Source organism: Bombyx mandarina, chromosome 06, assembly GCF_030267445.1.
Source record: "Bombyx mandarina strain Sakado chromosome 06, ASM3026744v2".
NCBI classification, from domain to species: domain Eukaryota; kingdom Metazoa; phylum Arthropoda; class Insecta; order Lepidoptera; family Bombycidae; genus Bombyx; species Bombyx mandarina.
Window position 1 is genome coordinate 12,587,196 of NC_143213.1, and position 18,473 is coordinate 12,605,668.

General features: G+C 36.1%; 1 protein-coding gene across 6 annotated transcripts in view; it reads left to right on the plus strand.

The window, feature by feature from the left end:
- The window catches only part of chp (leucine rich repeat containing G protein-coupled receptor chaoptin), a 70,958-nt gene that overhangs the window by 13,085 nt on the left and 39,400 nt on the right, over positions 1-18,473 (plus strand). For 5 of the 6 annotated variants that reach the window (XM_089728395.1, XM_089728400.1, XM_089728398.1 and 2 more), the window contains exon 2: positions 16,113-16,219. The exons of the other annotated variant lie outside the window; for it this stretch is intronic. In XM_089728395.1, the coding sequence (XP_089584521.1) occupies positions 16,217-16,219 (3 nt within the window). In that variant the 5' untranslated portion in view covers positions 16,113-16,216. The remainder of the gene's footprint in view (positions 1-16,112; positions 16,220-18,473) is intronic. 6 annotated transcript variants of the gene reach the window in all.

Genomic DNA, 18,473 nt, shown 5'->3' on the forward strand with positions numbered 1-18,473 from the left:
TGGTATTCAAGCTATAGTATGGAACAACCTAATTGTCTCTTTAGCAGGTAAATGACTATACCTTGATAATGCGACATAAAACCAGGCCGGAAATAATAGTTCAAAACGAGGTCTTATTAAACTAATACACAGCCTACCAAGCCTAAAGACTTCGCAGATTGAAGTCAATAATTGCATTGATCCGTTGCTACAGTCAATATAACGGATAAATGCATAGGGCAATGATATTTCCACCTATTAAGAATGAATATCGTTAAAAATTCATCATTGTACTAACTAGCACTTGTTCATAATAGTTTAAAGACTCCCAAATTCCTGCCTCAAGTGGGGGTTGCATTGTCTATAAACATCAGTAACCATTTGATACGAAATAGATCGGAAGTACATGCTGCATTACTGCAATAGCAGTGATAAATACCCGTCATCTTTTACCAAAGCAGTTTAATCATAAAAAGAAAACAGTGGAAAAAAATATGAACCACACAAAACATTACTACGAAGCGTATATACCTATTGACTCACAAGTCTCACAACATCAACGTGGAAAAACTACGAAACGTAACATGACATGATGAAATACAAAACGAAATGAACCTTAAGTCGAGGGTGCGAGACGTCAAGTTTAACACAAGATCGCTATGCCAGCTGACCTTAGATCTTGCGTAACTAAGTTTCGAAGCTTCACTTAACGAGTTTGTATTTTGGTACTCATTGTAGATTCACTCAGGCTTAGAACGTTGTTCATTATTCTATATCGCATCGTCAGTACGGCAATTTTGCAGGGTGTAGCCATACAATCCAATACGACTATAATCTACAACAGATCTACTCTAAAATTAACACTAAATACTAAATTTGACTACCTAAAAGTGCTAGATCGCTCTTTAAGCCACGTTTGAAGAGAGTCTTCTGCGTCAGCGGGCGTCCTTGAAAGTACTAAAGCGAATATTGTCTGTAAGAGATACTAGCCCACTGAGTTTCTCGCCGGATCTTCTCAGCGGGTCGCGTTTTTTTTTTTTTTTTTTTATGACTTTGATGGGTGGACGAGCTCACAGCCCACCTGGTTTTAAGTGGTTACTGGAGCCCATGGACATCTACAACGTAAATGCGCCACCCACCTTGAGATATAAGTTCTAAGATCTCATTACAGTTACAACGGCTGCCCCACCCTTCAAACCGAAACGCATTATTATATTAAAGACTATTAAAGAACATCTGTGCAATAAAGCTTACTATAAAGTCAATGATTATCTAGAAGATTGCACAAAGTGGGAATGAGTTGCTCGCTCCAGGCATTTCAATATTGTAGTAATTGTTACGTTATAATACTCAGTGTAAAAAATTCATATTTAAAAAAAAAAAAATATTAAAAATAAATAAATAATAATTTTATAAGTAAAAAAAAAGACATGCCCGCTGAGTTTCTTGCCAATTCTTCTCAGGACGGAGGCTAGTTCTTGTGAATTGGCGGTAGTTCTTTTGACGTTCAACAAGTATGTACTTTCATTTATGTTGAAAAATTTTTTTTTTGATTTGGTTTCATTTGATTACTGCTTCACGGCAGAAACAGGCAGGGCGGTGGTACCTACCCGCGCGGACTCACAAGAGGTCCTACCACCAGTGATGAATGAATCTATCACCTCTTGCTCAGTGCTAGCAAGTTCGCCAGGTTTGAGCCCCGTGAGCTCACCTACTCGTCCGGTAACGCTCATATAGCCTCTCAAGGTAGGAAAATAAAGAATAATAAACGAGATACCGATCATTGACGACAAGATGAAAAAATAATTTGTCTTGTTTTGACAATCACATTTTAACATTAAGACAATTACGACTAGTTTACTAACTATTAAACGAAAGAATAGTAGTTATACTTTTTGATTGGTCATCGAAATAATATGTTTTTGGTGGTTACTGGTATTACTGGTGGTAGGACCTCTTGTGAGTCCGCATGGGTAGCTACCATCGCCTTACCTATTTCTGCCACGAAGTAGTAATGCGTTTCGGTTTGAAGGATGGGGCAGCCGTTGTAACTATACTGAGACCTCAGAACTTATATCTCAAGGTACAGGACGCATTTACGTTGTAGATGTCTATGGGCTCCAGTTACCACTTAACACCGGCGGGCTGTGAGCTCGTCCAATCATCTAAGCAATAAAAAAATAAAAAAAAATCTAGTTGTGGAACGGACAACCATAGAAATGCGTCACACATTAAATAATGGACATAATATTAGCGTCATTCTCAAAATCTATTACGCAGCATTAGGCAAATGCTTATTATATACGTATTTTATGAGTAATTCCATTGATCGCCGGTGAGTCATAAGAAAATTAACACAAGAATCTTGTAGTCAATTAGGTACTCAAGTTGAGGATAACAGCAAGGTATACAGTCATTTTATGTACAAGGTCATTTAGATCAGTATGCTTAGTGCGAGTTTTTTAACGTTCTCGACAGCATAAAACTTGACTCAAATTTGTATGGAGTTGGAACGTTTGCCTACGTTTGCCGCTAGGGGCGCTGTTCCAACTGCATGCAAATAAGAGTTAACTTTCACGCTATCGAGAGCGTAAAAAACTCGCACTAAGCTGTGCGCTCGTATGCTGTGCCGTTTGCTGCTCATTCAGTTCGTAGCTTCGTAAGAAACCTGGTAAAATAATTTTTTCAATGTTCAAATTACACCGGTGGTGGGACATCTTGTGATTTCGCACGGGTAGGAACCTGCCTATTTTGGCCGTTAAGAAGTAATGCGTTGCAGTTGTCTCAAGATGGGTGGCGGCATTTACGTTCTAAATGTCTATGGGCTCCGGTAAGCTCTTAAAACTAGGGGGGATGTGAGCTCGTCCATCCGTTTAAGAAATAAATAAAAAAACAAATTTTCTTTGTCTCGCAATATTTCTCTATAAATAATCTGTAAAACTTTCTTTGGTTATTTCAAAGTTCGGTACCTATTGAAATATAAAACCGCGAATTTGTTCAAACTTGATTCGTGAGGGGAAGTCGAATTTGTGTGTATTTCGCTTTCACGGCGATTGGCTAAGAAAGACATTGAAGACGACATAGAATTTTGAATTATCGTACAAATTATTTAATTACTCATGCTTTTTTTATTGCCTTATAGAGATACGAGCATACGGCCCACCTGATGGTGAGTGGTTACCGTCGCTCATGGACGTCAGCAATGCCAAGGGCAGAGCCAAGCCGCTGCCTACCGTTAAAAATATTCATAAGCTTAATTAAGTATACTACTAACTTTCACACTACGTTAGCAATCCCCTAGCAAAGCGTTCTTGTTTCAAATTATCTCTAAAAGTGAATATAATAATTTTTTTCTCAAGCACACTTAGAATGTTCCTATCGATTTTATCAAAAGCGTACCCAAGATTAGGTTATTTCGAATTAGTTCTCCGTTCGGAAGTTCTCACGCCTTTGTTGAAGCAGAAAATTATTTCCTTTCGATTGCACAGAATTCCTCCGCTTTTATATACAAGACAATGTTGTATTGAGGCTGGGAATGGCGATAGTACTATGCTTGTTCGGGTAAACGTATTTCTGATTCATTCGATCTCCTCCCACTCCTATCTTGTTCGTGTTTCTGGACCATGACTATCTCCATCTATAGTCTTCTTCGTTGCGATGTTATGCCCACTCATACTGTTTTACCTACTCTTTTTTTTTGTTTCCTACCTATGCTGATAGCCCTGAGAAGCTATATCAGCGTTACCGGACGAGTAGGTGAGCTCACGGGGCTCAAACCTGGTGACCTGACGAACACTGACCCTAGCAAGAGCAGTGTTTCGTAGAGTCGACTACTCGAAGAGCATCGTAGACAGTGTAATCAAGGAATTGCTCCTTTTAAAAAATCCTTTTTAATTGCCATCTATGGATAGACGGGCTCGCTTGTTTTTAGATGTTTTATGTACATTGGTGTATTGTTTAATTCCATCAATCAGAAAAACATGACTTCCGTGTGCTCCGTAAGCGCTCTGAGGAATTGTTTGAGATGATCCCATCATTTCATTATTACCATCGTACCGCCCACCACCGAAGTAGAGTTCATCCATAGTACCTAGAACGACTGCGTTCATCCAAAAATCTTTTTTGCCACGTACCTACCATCCGGCTTTGGAATGAGCTCCCCTATACGGTATTTCCCGAGCGCTATGAAATGTCCTTCTTCAAACGAGACTTGTGGAGGGTACTTAACGGTAGGCAGGACTCTGCCCCTGGCATTACTGACGTCCATGGGAGACGGTAACCAATCATCATCAAGTGGGCCATATGCTCGTCTGCCTAAAAGGGCTATTAAAAAAACGCATCCGCTATCAATAAATAACAGCGTTTAGTGAAATTGAAACTTGGAAATTATAAATATGGAATTACGTATTACTGGTAGTTACTAGGGCGTTATAAGTTCACATAGTTAGGTTCCGGTTTCCTGTCAGTTTCTATCACGAAGCATACATGAGTTCCGATTTGACGGGTGAGACAACCGATACAATAGACTTGATACTTCAACGTCATCCCAAGGCGAGTGACGGCATTCACGTCTATGATCTCCAATAACCAGTTAAAACTGAGAGGACTGTGAGCTCATTCGCCATAGACCAAATAAAAGTATAAAATGTATTTCCGTTGGCTAACACGAGCCGTCGACATACTAAGACATACTTAAAACTACTTTAACGAATATAATGACAATATGAAATGGTCATGAAACTATAGCTTCAATAGTACTTTTTTAGTAATATTTATTTTTATTTAACATTTTTTATTAGCATTTGCTAGTACTTTTTTATGTTAAAGTTAATGTTCGCTTTTTTGTACAAGAACCACTTTGCTAACAATTAGAAATGCATGCAATGAGAAGAATCATTAAAGCAACTAAGGGCTTTGCTCTTTTTCTGATAGTGCGTATGTACATTACATCAGTACCTTTTTATACAATAATCTTACTACTTACGAGCAAAATAATAAAATTTCAATCAATAACATTAGCTAGTGACTTCTAGCCAAAATAAATCGTTTAACGAAAATGGCACCTTAAGTTTGTATTCGTGCCGTTTTTATCGTGACAATCAGTGAGAAAATGTTCTAATACTAGGCAATTACACAGTTGACCTTCGGAAAATATCGGCTCTAATGGTTTATGGTTATGTCCCTTTGTTGTTAACAACATGCTAATCAGCACTAGCACTAAAACAGACTAATGAATAAGCTTCAGTCGGTATTTCAAGATTTTTAAACACACCTTTAGGCCTACAGCAGCAGAAGCACATGTCATTGACACATTTGTTGCCAATTCAATAACGCCGAATCTTTGTAAGTCGTTTAAAAATTTAACCAAAGCAAAAATTTGGCGTTCGTTTCAATTTTTTATTAAAGGAGACATGGAATTTGCATTTTCAAAAAAACAATGATACATTAAAAAGTTTATTGGCTGAAATTAATTTCAAATGGATATATTTTAAATACTGTAAAATACAATAACAATATATGCAATAATTTAATAAATAGCAAATAGTTGTCGGAACCGCTATGCTAATGTATAATTACTCGGTGTGTCCCAGTTTTTAAATTATGCCGAACTAATATTTCCATTGGTTTATGCTCTAGCTGAGAAGGAAATAAAATTTCTCACTCAGTATTAAATTGTTATCGGAGTCCGCATTGCCAATCAAAACTAAATTAATTTTTGGGTGAATTAATGTATTGTGAGCATAATTGAGCAGTATTTCTTCAGTCATGATTCGTATTCCTGATGCATGCATTATTCTTTCATCCATCGCTTACGTAGCTCTGATCCATACAATACAACAGTTCTTATAATTAACTTCTAAATGATATGACACGATATGAGTACAGGAGGAATTTACCCATCAGTTCACAGCCAATGCAAATTATTAACGTTTTCTACGTCTTCCAAAGTAATAGTGACCACCGTGGAACACCATGAAGGTATACACAAAATCATCGAGGAGAAATCCTTAAATGAGGGGTCTAAATGATAAAGCATTTTGGCTTATAACAAAACAATAGGTGTTGCGTATAAACAACGTTAAACGTGCAAAATAATTTGACAGCTTAAATTAGGATACAATGAGAATGGCTTCAGGGAGCTCTCTCAGGGGATCGTTAGTCATCCTCGTAACAGCAGTTTAACCTTTACCGTCCCGCGCACGTAGTTTTTACGACCAATTAAATTAACCTCAATCCATTTTGAGATATGCTTATATTTGTTTCTTTTGAATGATCGCTTTCAGTATCTCTTTTCTTGTCTCATTTGGCTTTCGCACAATTAAAACTACTTCCTTCTATTTTTATTGTCATTATTATATTTTCTAAATTTAGAATTTTTTAAAGTTGTTTTGATATTTTATTCCTGTTTATATTTATTGTTTTCAAAGTTAGAGAAGCGTTTGATACACTTGGTGAATTTTAACAGTGTCTAAATTCTTCTACTCCTCCCATTCATTCTTATTATGTGGCATTTTATGTTGGACTTGAAGTGAATCGCAGGATGACACCACTACACTATATTTTTTAGCGAAGCAATAACGTGTTCAAGTAGAAGGCGAAACATCCCTTATTTGCACGCAACTACCTACAGTTACAAGACCTAGGGTCTTGAATAGGGTCACTCACGTTGCGATGTCCATAAGTTTCCATATCAGGTAGGCTATATACTCACCACGCTAATAATCCCTCCTGGTTACCAGTCAACTTTACAATGCGAACACAACAATAGGTAGTATTGAATGTTTGCAGTATTGTAAACACTGCAACAATGATTCAATGCACATTATCCCCACCTTGCGTCAAGGCCTTATTAGTTAATTGAAGCTTGCTATAGCACGTACCTCTGTGACTGTGTTGCGAATCCAGTGTATACTTATCTTTAGTTTTAGTGATTTTTTTAATCAGTAAATCTTTTTTTGCATATTTATGACTTTTGGAATATTGAAGCTTATTTCCCGTTCCTTTGACTTTAACATTGAAAGGCTCTTTAGCTTTGATGTTCGTGATGATAATTCATAGTATTATTATTATTAATATTGATATTGAAAAGATTCTTACAGACAAGCAAAAATCTTAAAACTTAAGTAGTGCCTCTGCATTATCATTCTTTGATTTATTCGGGCCACGTCATAAAATCACAAAGGCCAAACCTAATTTAGTGGCGTATGTGAATGTGGTAACCAAGTATCATTCGTAGCTTTTCATGAAGATGCTTCCAGTGGATGAGATGCTCAATATGATTAAACTGGGTATAAACTGATAATACATATAACATAGCGACTCGAATTCTGGAGTGAATAATATTTGTTTCCAAATTACGACTTTCAAAATGAAGATATATTAACAAATATTATTTTTGTTGCATGGATATTACTGATTATTCGAACCGATAGGATTTATTTTATACGTAAAGCAAAATACTTACTTACTGGTGGTAGGACTTCTTGTGAGTCCGTGCGGGGAGGTACCACCACCCTGCCTATTTTTGCCGTGAAGCAGTAATGCGTTTCGATTTGAAGGGTGGAGCAGCCGTTGTAACTATACTTGAGACTTTAGAACTTATATCTCAAGGTGGATGGCACGCATTTACGTTGTAGATGTCTATGGGCTCCAGAAACCACTTAACACCAGGTGGGCTGTGAGCTACCATCCAACCATCTAAGCAATAAATAAAAAAAGAAATTACAAAACTAGCCTCAGACAAAACCTGTTCAATATAAGCCAAAAACCATGTCTTTATTGTGAGCTAAAAAAAACTCTCAGTAAAATGCGATAAGATATTTATTTCAATCACAAATCCTCGCAGAAACGCTAATCCAGAATTCGTTTGGAGTGAAAACGTCGAGAGGGTACAGAAAAGCGAACTTTTCATCTCGATGTCTGAGATTACTTTATTGAGTCAATCATTCGACGTTCGACGACTTTGAATCGTCAAAATTAATGTTTGGTTTTCTCCGTATTCGTGAGATGGACATTTTCTACGTTATTTTTTTATTATTGAGGGAGATTTTGTCGGAATGAAATTCAATTCAATTTAAATTTCAATCATATAATATTATTTATTTATTTATTTATTTAGACACACCAACAGCAATCCACACAAAACATTCAAGCTTAAATTAACATGTATATAATTAAGTACTGGTATGTAAGCCAGTTACAGGCATGTACAGCAATCTCTTATAACAAACTATGACATGTTACAGCAATTTTACAAACAGCGGAAAAATAGGCTAAATTTATATGTTAACAGTACGACAAAAAAGTATATTTGAAAATAACATGAAAACAAGAATTAACTACTTAACATTCTCTCATCAATAATTATTAACAAAGGAACTTGGATACTAGTTTGTTTTTGAGACCATAACATAACTGCTCTCCTATTAGAAAAGTGGTCGAAAATAAAAAAAAAGTAATTGGTATATAATTGTATACATAGTCATTCGAATTTATCTCCTTGCTACATAACGATCAATAATTATAACACTCTTTTAAAATGTTGATTAAAGTCAAGACGCTTACTGGTAACGAAATTGAAATAGACATAGAACCCATCGACAAAGTGGAAAGAATCAAAGAAAGAGTAGAAGATAAAAATACTAATAATAACCATGCTAACATCGGTATCTCGTCTCATCTAATAGCATTGGGAATAAGTTTTATCAAGCGACAGTAAGTTCAGTTATGTATAGTGACGAGGTATTAATGGAATTGGATTCAAAATATTCCTAATTTCAACTTTCTTAGCATTTATTGCTTAGTCTAATCTAATCCTTTTGATTCAGAATTCAAGTCGTAATTGTTATTGAAAATAAATAACATTCGCCTTCTAGGGTACCCACAGTCGTTCTTGTCTTCTATATCTATATTTCGGATACTTAAAATTCAGTAAAGATCGTAACTTCGGGAGGTTGCGTTTGAAACATTTACATTTACATAATTATTGGAAAACGCAACAATCCACAATAATTAGCCATGATTTTCGTCTTCTGGTGATTTTTAAAATGCCATTAATACCCCATTGTGCGTTTGCAGGAGTAGCGTCTTGACTAATTTTACTAACTTTATCCCTCTTTATATTATTATTGTTATTGATATCAAGGAACAGTAGGAACAGAAATTTCATAAAATTAATAAAATGCGAAACATTAACACCCCGACCGGACTTTACAACACTTGTGTAACGACTGACAAATGTCAGGTAGGTAGTGTGCGATGTAGATAATGCTCTACGAAGCCGAGATTAGCCGATTGTCTCTTTCTAAAGGCCGAAGGGCAATATTTATTGCCGGGTACTGTACTACTAGTCTAGTCGATCCAATTACTATATTTACTATCCATTACATTACATTTACTATATTCAGATGACACGTGATCGTAAAAATAAATTATTATTAGCGACGGTATATTGCCACTGGTGCTCACGGACATCGGCAATTAGGACAGGCGAACCTCTATCTGCTATTAGAGATTCCTCAAACCTCGTTTGAACTGAGATTACCAATAGCATCACAGGGGAAGTGCTAGTGATTTCTTTTTGAATTTTCACACATCAGCTCAGCAGTCGTACAGACCGAGCCTCGTCTTTCTTTATTTACAATGAATTTCTACTTCGAATTACTTTCAGCTACACGTAAAAATATACCTTAAAGTAACCGAATTAACAGGTAAAATATTGAAAATTCCCTTGAGCTTCGAGTGCCACTCAATACATGCTCGCGCAAAGTGCTCTTCTTCAAGACGCCCGCCGTCACACAAAACGTAAATTGTTTTATAGGTTATTTTAGGTACGTTCCTGTGAGAATTATAACGTCATAATTAAACGGAAACATTTCATCGGCGATGTTCAAAGCTACGTCGTTATTGGAAAAGTTTAATTGAGTATTATTGTTGTTGTTGAATGACTTTATTATGTAAAACAATTATGCTTGCCTTGTGACATAACTTTTAAGGTCAATAACTGATTTTGACAAATACAAAAGTATGTTCCTGGTTACGATAATTCGTAGACTTTATTAAATTTTTTTTTTTATTGCATTGACTTGTGGATGAGCTCATGGCGTACTTGCTTCTAAGTGCTTATCAAAGCCAATCATCATCACTGCACCACAAGGCATCTAAGGCATTTATTTATTTGTTGCCAAAATTGTTGTATGGGCTGAACGAAATCATAATGCAAATGCCCTCACCCCTTGAAACATGAGGTTCAATTCTTAATTCTATACTATTTAAAGCTTAATCCTAAAAAACTTAATGCAAAACGTTGTAAATTATAAATTTAAGATTAAACTTTAATTTAATTTAAGATTAAGCTTTAATCTCGCAGTTAATCAATATACAATAGTTAATTTTAATCTAGATTTAAATTATTAAAAACTAGTTAGAAAAATAACTATAATATGCATCCTGACTGGCTTGGTGGTGCACTTTTGCGCGGAGCGTCGTGGGTTCGATTCTCATATCGGAAAAACACTGGTTGCTCTTCTACTGTTTTTTTATTATCTATTAATTAATTATTATTTTTTTATTTACCTATCGCTTAGGTGGGTGGGCGAGCTCACGGCCCATCTAGTGTTAAGTGGTTACCGGAGCCCATAGACACCTATGACGTAAATGCCACCACCTACCTCGAGACATAAGTTCTAGTTTCAGTTTTAACAGTACAACGGCTGCCCTACCTTTCAAACCGAAACACATTACTTCTTCACGGCAAAAATAGGCAAGGTGGTGGTACGTACCCATGCGGACTCAAAATGTCTTATCACCAATAATTACACAAATTATAATTTTGCGGGTTTGATTTTTATTACACTATGTTATTCCTTCACCGTGGAAGTCAGTCGTGAACAATTGTTAAGTACGTATTTCATTAGAAAAATTGGCTACAGGATTCAAACGCCGATGCATCGTTTGATACGATTGCACCGGGCGTCTTATACTTTAGGTCAAGACGACTTAACGACGGTTTAATACATAAGTACTACATACATACCATGTCTATCAGTCTCTGGTTCCCTACAGTACAGGGAATTCGAATTTGGGGCCGCATAGCCGTGCGTGACTGATTCACGGTTATAATCTATTCATTATTAATTCATTTCTGTTTTTCTCGTATGCCGTAGCACTGAAATATCTGGAGTTAAACGTGACAAAAACACATTTCTCCTCCGGCACGCGAGTTCTATGAATATCGTACACCACTTCAAAGAGCTCGAAAGATGCAAGTCTTGGCGGGTGATTTCTGTCACCTTGAAGCCCTCAGTTCAAGGCGAAACAAACAGCCTTACTCCAGTTTGGTTTACGTATTCTTTATGCTTTTTATAGAGGTTTTTGTACGAAATTGGGTGAGGTACGTGTTGATTTACGACGAAATTGTGGTTGGTACTTCATTGATATATTGGTTTCTTTGAAAGACCTTCATACATAAAGCGCTCAAGCAGTTTTCAGGTAAGTTTACGACTGTAGTTATCAATACTAAGTTTGAATTGGGCCAATTTTATCAGCAGAAATTTTATGGACACCAATTTTGGTATAGTTGAATAAAAATACAGTTTAAAACGAAATTAAAAAAAGCATTTTAAATATCACGCTTATACATGTCTGCTATCGAATTATAACGTATTATTTTTTGAATAAGATAAAGCTAGAATAATATACGTAGTAGTATTAAAATAGAATTTGAAAACAAATTCGACGTTTTTATTTTTTCAGCTTAATTCTGGCTCATTTTTTTTCTTTTTATGCTGATAGCCTTGAGAGGCTATTTCAGCTTCTCCTTCACGTGTAGGTGGGTTCACGAGGCTCAAACCGGGAGTGCTGGTAACACTGGCCCTAGTAAGAGCAGTGCTTCGCAGAATCTACCACTAGATCGGAAACGCGACCCACTGAGAATATCCGGCGAGAAACTTAGTGGGCTGTGTCTATGGGTTAATTTACTCGTCGAGCCCTTTGTCGCAAGCGACGGGTTCGGCGAGGACGGTGACCGGGTGGCTCATTGAAAACTGAACGCCTTTTTTATTTTATTTATTTCTTATTTAATACACTCTGGTGATGCAACTCGACGTCAAAAGCTAAATTTATTAAAATATAAAACGAAATTGAAAAAAAATTAATTGTAGTAAAATTTTCCTCTAACAGAGTTGCAAAACCTAAGCCCCTTTTTATTCCGAGTGGAGCGTTTTAAATTAATTAATACAGGGTCAGATGCTCTCCCTCAATTTGTGACTCGGGACGCAGGGCTGCCGTAACATCAAAACGTTTTGATCAAAATTAAACGTCTTTCAAAAAAAGTGTTTCTGAATAATTTTTTTCTTGTACAACACGATCAAACGAAAGTGACGGTCCAACTGGTGTTATATGTTTGGTTGGTTGCGAGCCGGTTTGCTCTGAATGGAATTTCTCTTTTATCACCCCTGTTCCTTCAAGAAATCGATCAGGTTTTGATGTCGCCGGCGATTTCGGAGAACGTCTTTCTGTGCCAGGGTATTTTGCCTAGTAATTCGCAATTTCATCGCATTCTCGTAGCGCGTGAGTTTCAGTCCTACCTGACACCGTGCTGCCTCCGTACGAAGGACTGTCAGTACCGTCTCTGAGATATAGATATTTGTTAATAAGATCGTGACCGCTCAGGGTTGCCATTAGCATCCATAGTTATTTCTTTTTGTAAATTAGTCGCTTTTAGCGAACCAAAAGTTCCAGACAACCGATTTATTTTCAGAAAATTTTAAACTATAAAGATACAGCAGGTATGTTGCTGTGTACATTATTAAAGATATAGATGATAAATTAATATAAAGATATAGTACATTAAAATACATACATACACTAAATAGACATATACCGTCTTGTTCGATGATCTCACATTCGAACCACTTCATAAGCCTGGACCATCTAAAATCTGTGGGTACGGGGCCTAGTTAGACCCCAGCCTAGTTATTATTGTGCTACTGGTGACTATTATTACTTTATCTACCTCCAATCATCACAGTGCTAACTATAAGAGCAGAATTAACTCCCGATAATCGTAATTATTTTCTACTTTTCTCAATATTATTGTTACGCACTGGAGTCGGGATGAATAAAAACTCCACTGAACTACAGATTTGAACTCTATTTAACACTTAGAACACTCACAGCAGACTTATTGAGAACATTTTGGGCAAGTCGAGTAGCTTCGATGTGTGTTTCCGCTTTCTGACAATAGACGGCGTTGTACTTCTCGAGCTTTCTCGATGTTCCTAGTTCCTTTGATATTAGTTGCTACTATTCGTCGATAGATGGCGTTAATCTTACCAGCGTAAGATTACATTTATCACGTATTGATAGTTCGAGAATAATTTAGCCTGTCGTAGCTTTGAAACTTATCATTTTTCTTTAGCTTACCAAAGAATCTATGAGAGTATGAAGAGGCTAGACTATGTTCCTGTCGTTACCAAATTTCTATGACTTCATAAGATCAACGCTAGCTGGTCTTCCTTCAACAACAGTAAATGTTAATAAATAAAACTAAATACATTGCATCGCAGCAATGTATTGAGGTTATTAATAGTACTTGTGGTCCCTTAGTAGTCGAAAATCGACTATTATTGAAATTATAAATTTGAACAATAATAATTGTTCTATTGTCAAAGACTATTTATTATACTGCTTTAATCAGAAATTTCGCCAAAACTACGCTATAGATAAACACTATTAATCTATTCTCAGTTTGACTACAAAAATTTGACACTAAACCAAGAATATAACAAACACTCAAGTATAAAATAAAAAAATAAAAAAGAGTAGAGTAAAACATATATGTGTTGTGTCAAATACATGTTAGTGTGTGTAATGTTTTTATTTTATTGATTTAATAATATATTTTTCATGCATCATGCACTCCTACTCTATATTCTCTATAAGCGTGGGAAATTTCATACTCCTTCGTCTGCGCAATTTTCGTAAAAAGGAGTACGAAGTTTGTGCTTTACTTATTAATATATAGATAAATTGGATTTATCTTTAATTAATGAAGGCTTCAGCCTGTCAATTAGCCTGTCAACGTGAGCTAATAAAAATAAAATGCTGACTTATGAAAAAACGCTGAACCCCTCTAGAGAAAAGGGCGCGATGAAAATTCTCGCTATTCTTTTGTTTACACAACACTTACAGAGTTCATTACGAGGAAAAATGTTTTTTGTAACTGTATATACATAAATATATACACTAGGGCGAAGAGAAAACAAGGAAGTATGTCTCATAAATAAACAAAATTTTAGCTACAAACTTATTCAAATTTGAAACATGATGTTTGGAAAACCCTAAATCTTTTTTTTTATTGTTAGGTGGGTGGACGAGCTCACAGCCCACCTGGTGTTAAGTGGTTACTGGAGCCCATAGATATCTACGACGTAAATGCGCCACCCACCTTGAGATATAAGTTCTAAGGTCTTAAGTATAGTTACAACGGCTACCCCACTCTTCAAACCGAAACGCAATAATGCTTCACGGCAGAAATAGGCAGGGCGGTGGTACCTACCCGCACGGACTTACAAGAGTTCCTACCACCAGTAAAAAGGTAAAACCTACCACCTGTAAAAGTCGAACAGCCTTTATTTGTACCGTCTTAACATGTAATAACATTCTTTTTTGAAACGAAAAACTAACCTCGAATTAAACATAATGGGTGAAAGCTGATTAAGAGATTTGCGACACAATTTGCTGAAAATAGGTTTGCCACCGTAATTACTTCACCTTGAAGACTACCGTTTTTTTTTTTCTGGAGGCTACAGTATACGGTTTCTATTGAGAGTAATGGTAAAAAGCCAACATGAATGATATCTGCCCTTTTAGGCAATAAGTCCTTTAAAGAAAAATGCGTTAACCACAGCGAATCATTAGAAAACAACCTATAAATAAATTTCTCAATCAAACCACCCTATAATTGGTCGGAGCTCGATCGATACATTGTAATTTAAGTAATGACAATCCAAACAAGTGCTCGACCAGACCGAACGAAGCCAACGGAGCCTTCTAAATCCGGATTAGCACGTTGATAACGGAAATTAGGTCGTGCCCATAGAGAAATGTAGTATGATGCTTCTGGATCAAATTTAAATTAATTTATACCGGATTTATTAGAAGCATGACTGTAAACGAAGACACGGTGGATGTGTCTATAATTCTGTTGATACCAATCAACCTAAGATACTTATCAATGTTTTTTTTTTCTACCTATGCTGATAGCCTTGAAAGACTATTTCAGTTTCACCCTAACGTGTAAGTGAACTCACGGGGCTTAAACCGGAGTGTTGCTAATATTGGCCCTAGCAAGAGCAGCGGTTCGCAGAATCTACTACCGGATCGGAAACGCGACCCACTGAGAAGATCCGGCGAGAAACTTAGTGGGCTGTGTCTGTGGGTGCCTATGCTAATAAAAACAGTTATCGAGCAGAATTGTCGAGAAAAATCGATACTGTCTCTCAGATATCAATGCTTTATGCAAAATACTACGAAACATGTGGGATATCCACTTCGATTCCAATTTCGTGTCTGCAAAGCAACGATGCCTTCGAAATTACATGATCTCATTCGTACGGACACATTCTCGTGCTATTACCGACACAATGTACACGAGAGTCTGAATTCCATTTTCGTTTTGCTACGTATGAAAGTCTTCAGTGATCCGGTGCTCAGAATATAGCCTGATGCCGTATGGTAAGATTTTCAAATGACCAACGAATTTTTCCTAAAAAAAAAACTATCCAAGAAACTTCCGATCGATAACCTTATAATAATCAATTTTGTTGTAAATTTAGAATGGCGTCTTCAGTCAATCGTGAACATTTGTTAAGTACGTGTTTCATTACAAAAATTGGTACCTTGCCTGCGGGATTCGAACACCGATGCATCGCTCGATACGAACGCACCGGACGTGTTATCTTTTAGGCCACGACGACTTCAAAAAGTGCTATATGTACACAATAAATTAAGAAGAACGTCCTCGAAATAGTCGAAATAGGTTAAAACGTAATGGCATCTAAATCTACCATCTAAAATAACACGTATGATGATACGTATAACAAAATTGATTACTTTCAATCTTGTTACAGATTTGCAGTTTTGCATTCTTTCCTGAATAACTAGCGCTCGTACGTAATATCCACGTGACCCAAATGCTGTTGGTTTATGGGAAGACGCACTTACACCAGACATCATGGTTTGTATTTATGATGTGATAACTGCTGTTTCCTTGGCCACTTTATCATGCAGTGTTATAATGGTTGAACCTTGGCGCTTTTTTAGAATTATGTTCCTTGAATGAAATAATAAATTGCCGGTTTTCCTTTTAGTTGGTAGTTGCTAGCTGTATTAATTTTAATGTATTTCATTGCTGTTTTTTCATTTTTAGACGCTTATTAAATATTAGTAAATTATTCAATATTAAATCAAGTATTTGAAACATAGTACCGGTAGTGTAATTTTTTGTATTTTTATTTTTTCCTATAATTGCTATAACCTCCTTAGATTTTCTATAAAATTAAAATGTGTTTTATACCATTGCCGATGCAAATATCAATTTCTTTAAAAACGACAAAAGTATTCCTTATAAAATTTCCGTTAGCTGTTGGCTTTTACAACACAAAGTGTGGCAATAGTGCCCATAAGTCAGAACGTGATATTTAACTATTCTTTGTATACTCAATTATACAATAATTAATTATAAGCACTACTTAACTTTTTAACTTATATTTAGCGAAAATACTATATTTGGATTTTCCTTGAATTTACAATCATCATCATCATTATTTCCTATTACCCTCTGCTGGGGTGTAGAGCTCGAATCAAATTCTTCTATTTAAATCGGTCTTGGGCAGTCTTTTCTATCTCCTCCCTCCAAGACACCTAGCTCCTGCTCCACCGAGCGATACCAAGTTATTCTGGAATTTACAATATTGAACTGAAAATAAATCAAGTATAATAATTATTAAGCACAAATCATTGAATGTTTTCACGCATGGCCTGATATTCTGATGGCTCATACATAAAGATATATCTGCTCGTCTCTCATTGTAATTTCGCCATCGATCCGAATATTTAATAGTGTGAGCTTAGTAAAATTTTGATCAAATACCCTTAAAGCCAAAGCTTCACGGTAATATAACAAAGTAATCTCATGATGTAAGTCTTCATGATCACCTAAGATTTACAGCAGGGTGGTGGTACCTACCCGCTCGGACTCACAAGAGGTCCTACCACCAGTAAGAATGATTTATGTTTTTTTAGGATTTAAAGAATAAGTCAGCGTATCTATTACACTAATCGCTCGTCTAGTAACTGACTCCCATAAACAGCGGACCCATCTACTCAGTTAGTGAAGACGCGAATTACCTGCAATCCACATTAGGGCGGAATGATTAGAAAATTCCTTGACTGGTATCCTGAGAAATGATGCAGAAGTTACTCACACACATCTTGCATACGTCTACGGGTAGCCCGTGAAAGTGTGCTTTGTCGTATCTTAGTTTGCTGTCTAAATTATGCCAGTCTATTGCCTTTCGACTTACGTACTCTGAGCGAGACACCCGTAGCCACAGTTCTATGTATCAAAACCAGATGTATTGGCTCGTCGATTCAACCACGACCAGTCTTTATAACCAAATTCCGTCTACCCAATTTGGTATGAATCAATAAATTCACAATATCAATAGTGAAATAATTCTGGTAAAATATGGGATGTTAACCGATGATCTATCTTCGCTAATGAGATTAAAGGATAGTACACGGAATACAAGGGTCGTGTGTTACGTGCTTGGAAACACAATATGTCTTGAGGTAAAAGAAGGAATCTTCATTGATAATTCAGTTTCGAATAACCTGGGAATTACAGTGGTACCTCAACATATGAGCTTAATTCGTTCCGTAACCTTGTTCGTATGTCAAATTGCTCGTATCTCAAATCAATTTTCACCATCTGAAATTATTTGAAATGCCATTAATCCGGTCCAAAGTCCCCAAAAAACACCTCAGTCGTTTCTGTTAAGTACTTTTGAATAAGTAATGTGTATTTGCAAGAAGAAAAAAATATTTATAAATAACAAATACATATAATGATATTATGTTTTTTTACTGTTATTTTTGACCTATAATATGTAAAGAAAAACCTTTATATACATATTCTATAAAAAACATAATAAAAGAAAAAGTGAAGTGAAGATATCAACTTCTTCGGACTCATGGCTATAAAAATTAATGTGATAGTATTTTGAAAATGTACAATAAGCCAAAAACGCGAACCCAACTTATGAAAAACTAGGGAAACAAGCACACAAACTGAAGTCTAGTCTGAGGCTATTCAACATTATTATTATTATTATTTTATTGCTTAAATGGGTGGACGAGCTCACCTGGTGTTAAGTGGTTACTGGAGCCCATAGACATCTACAACGTAAATCCGCCACCCACCTTGAGAT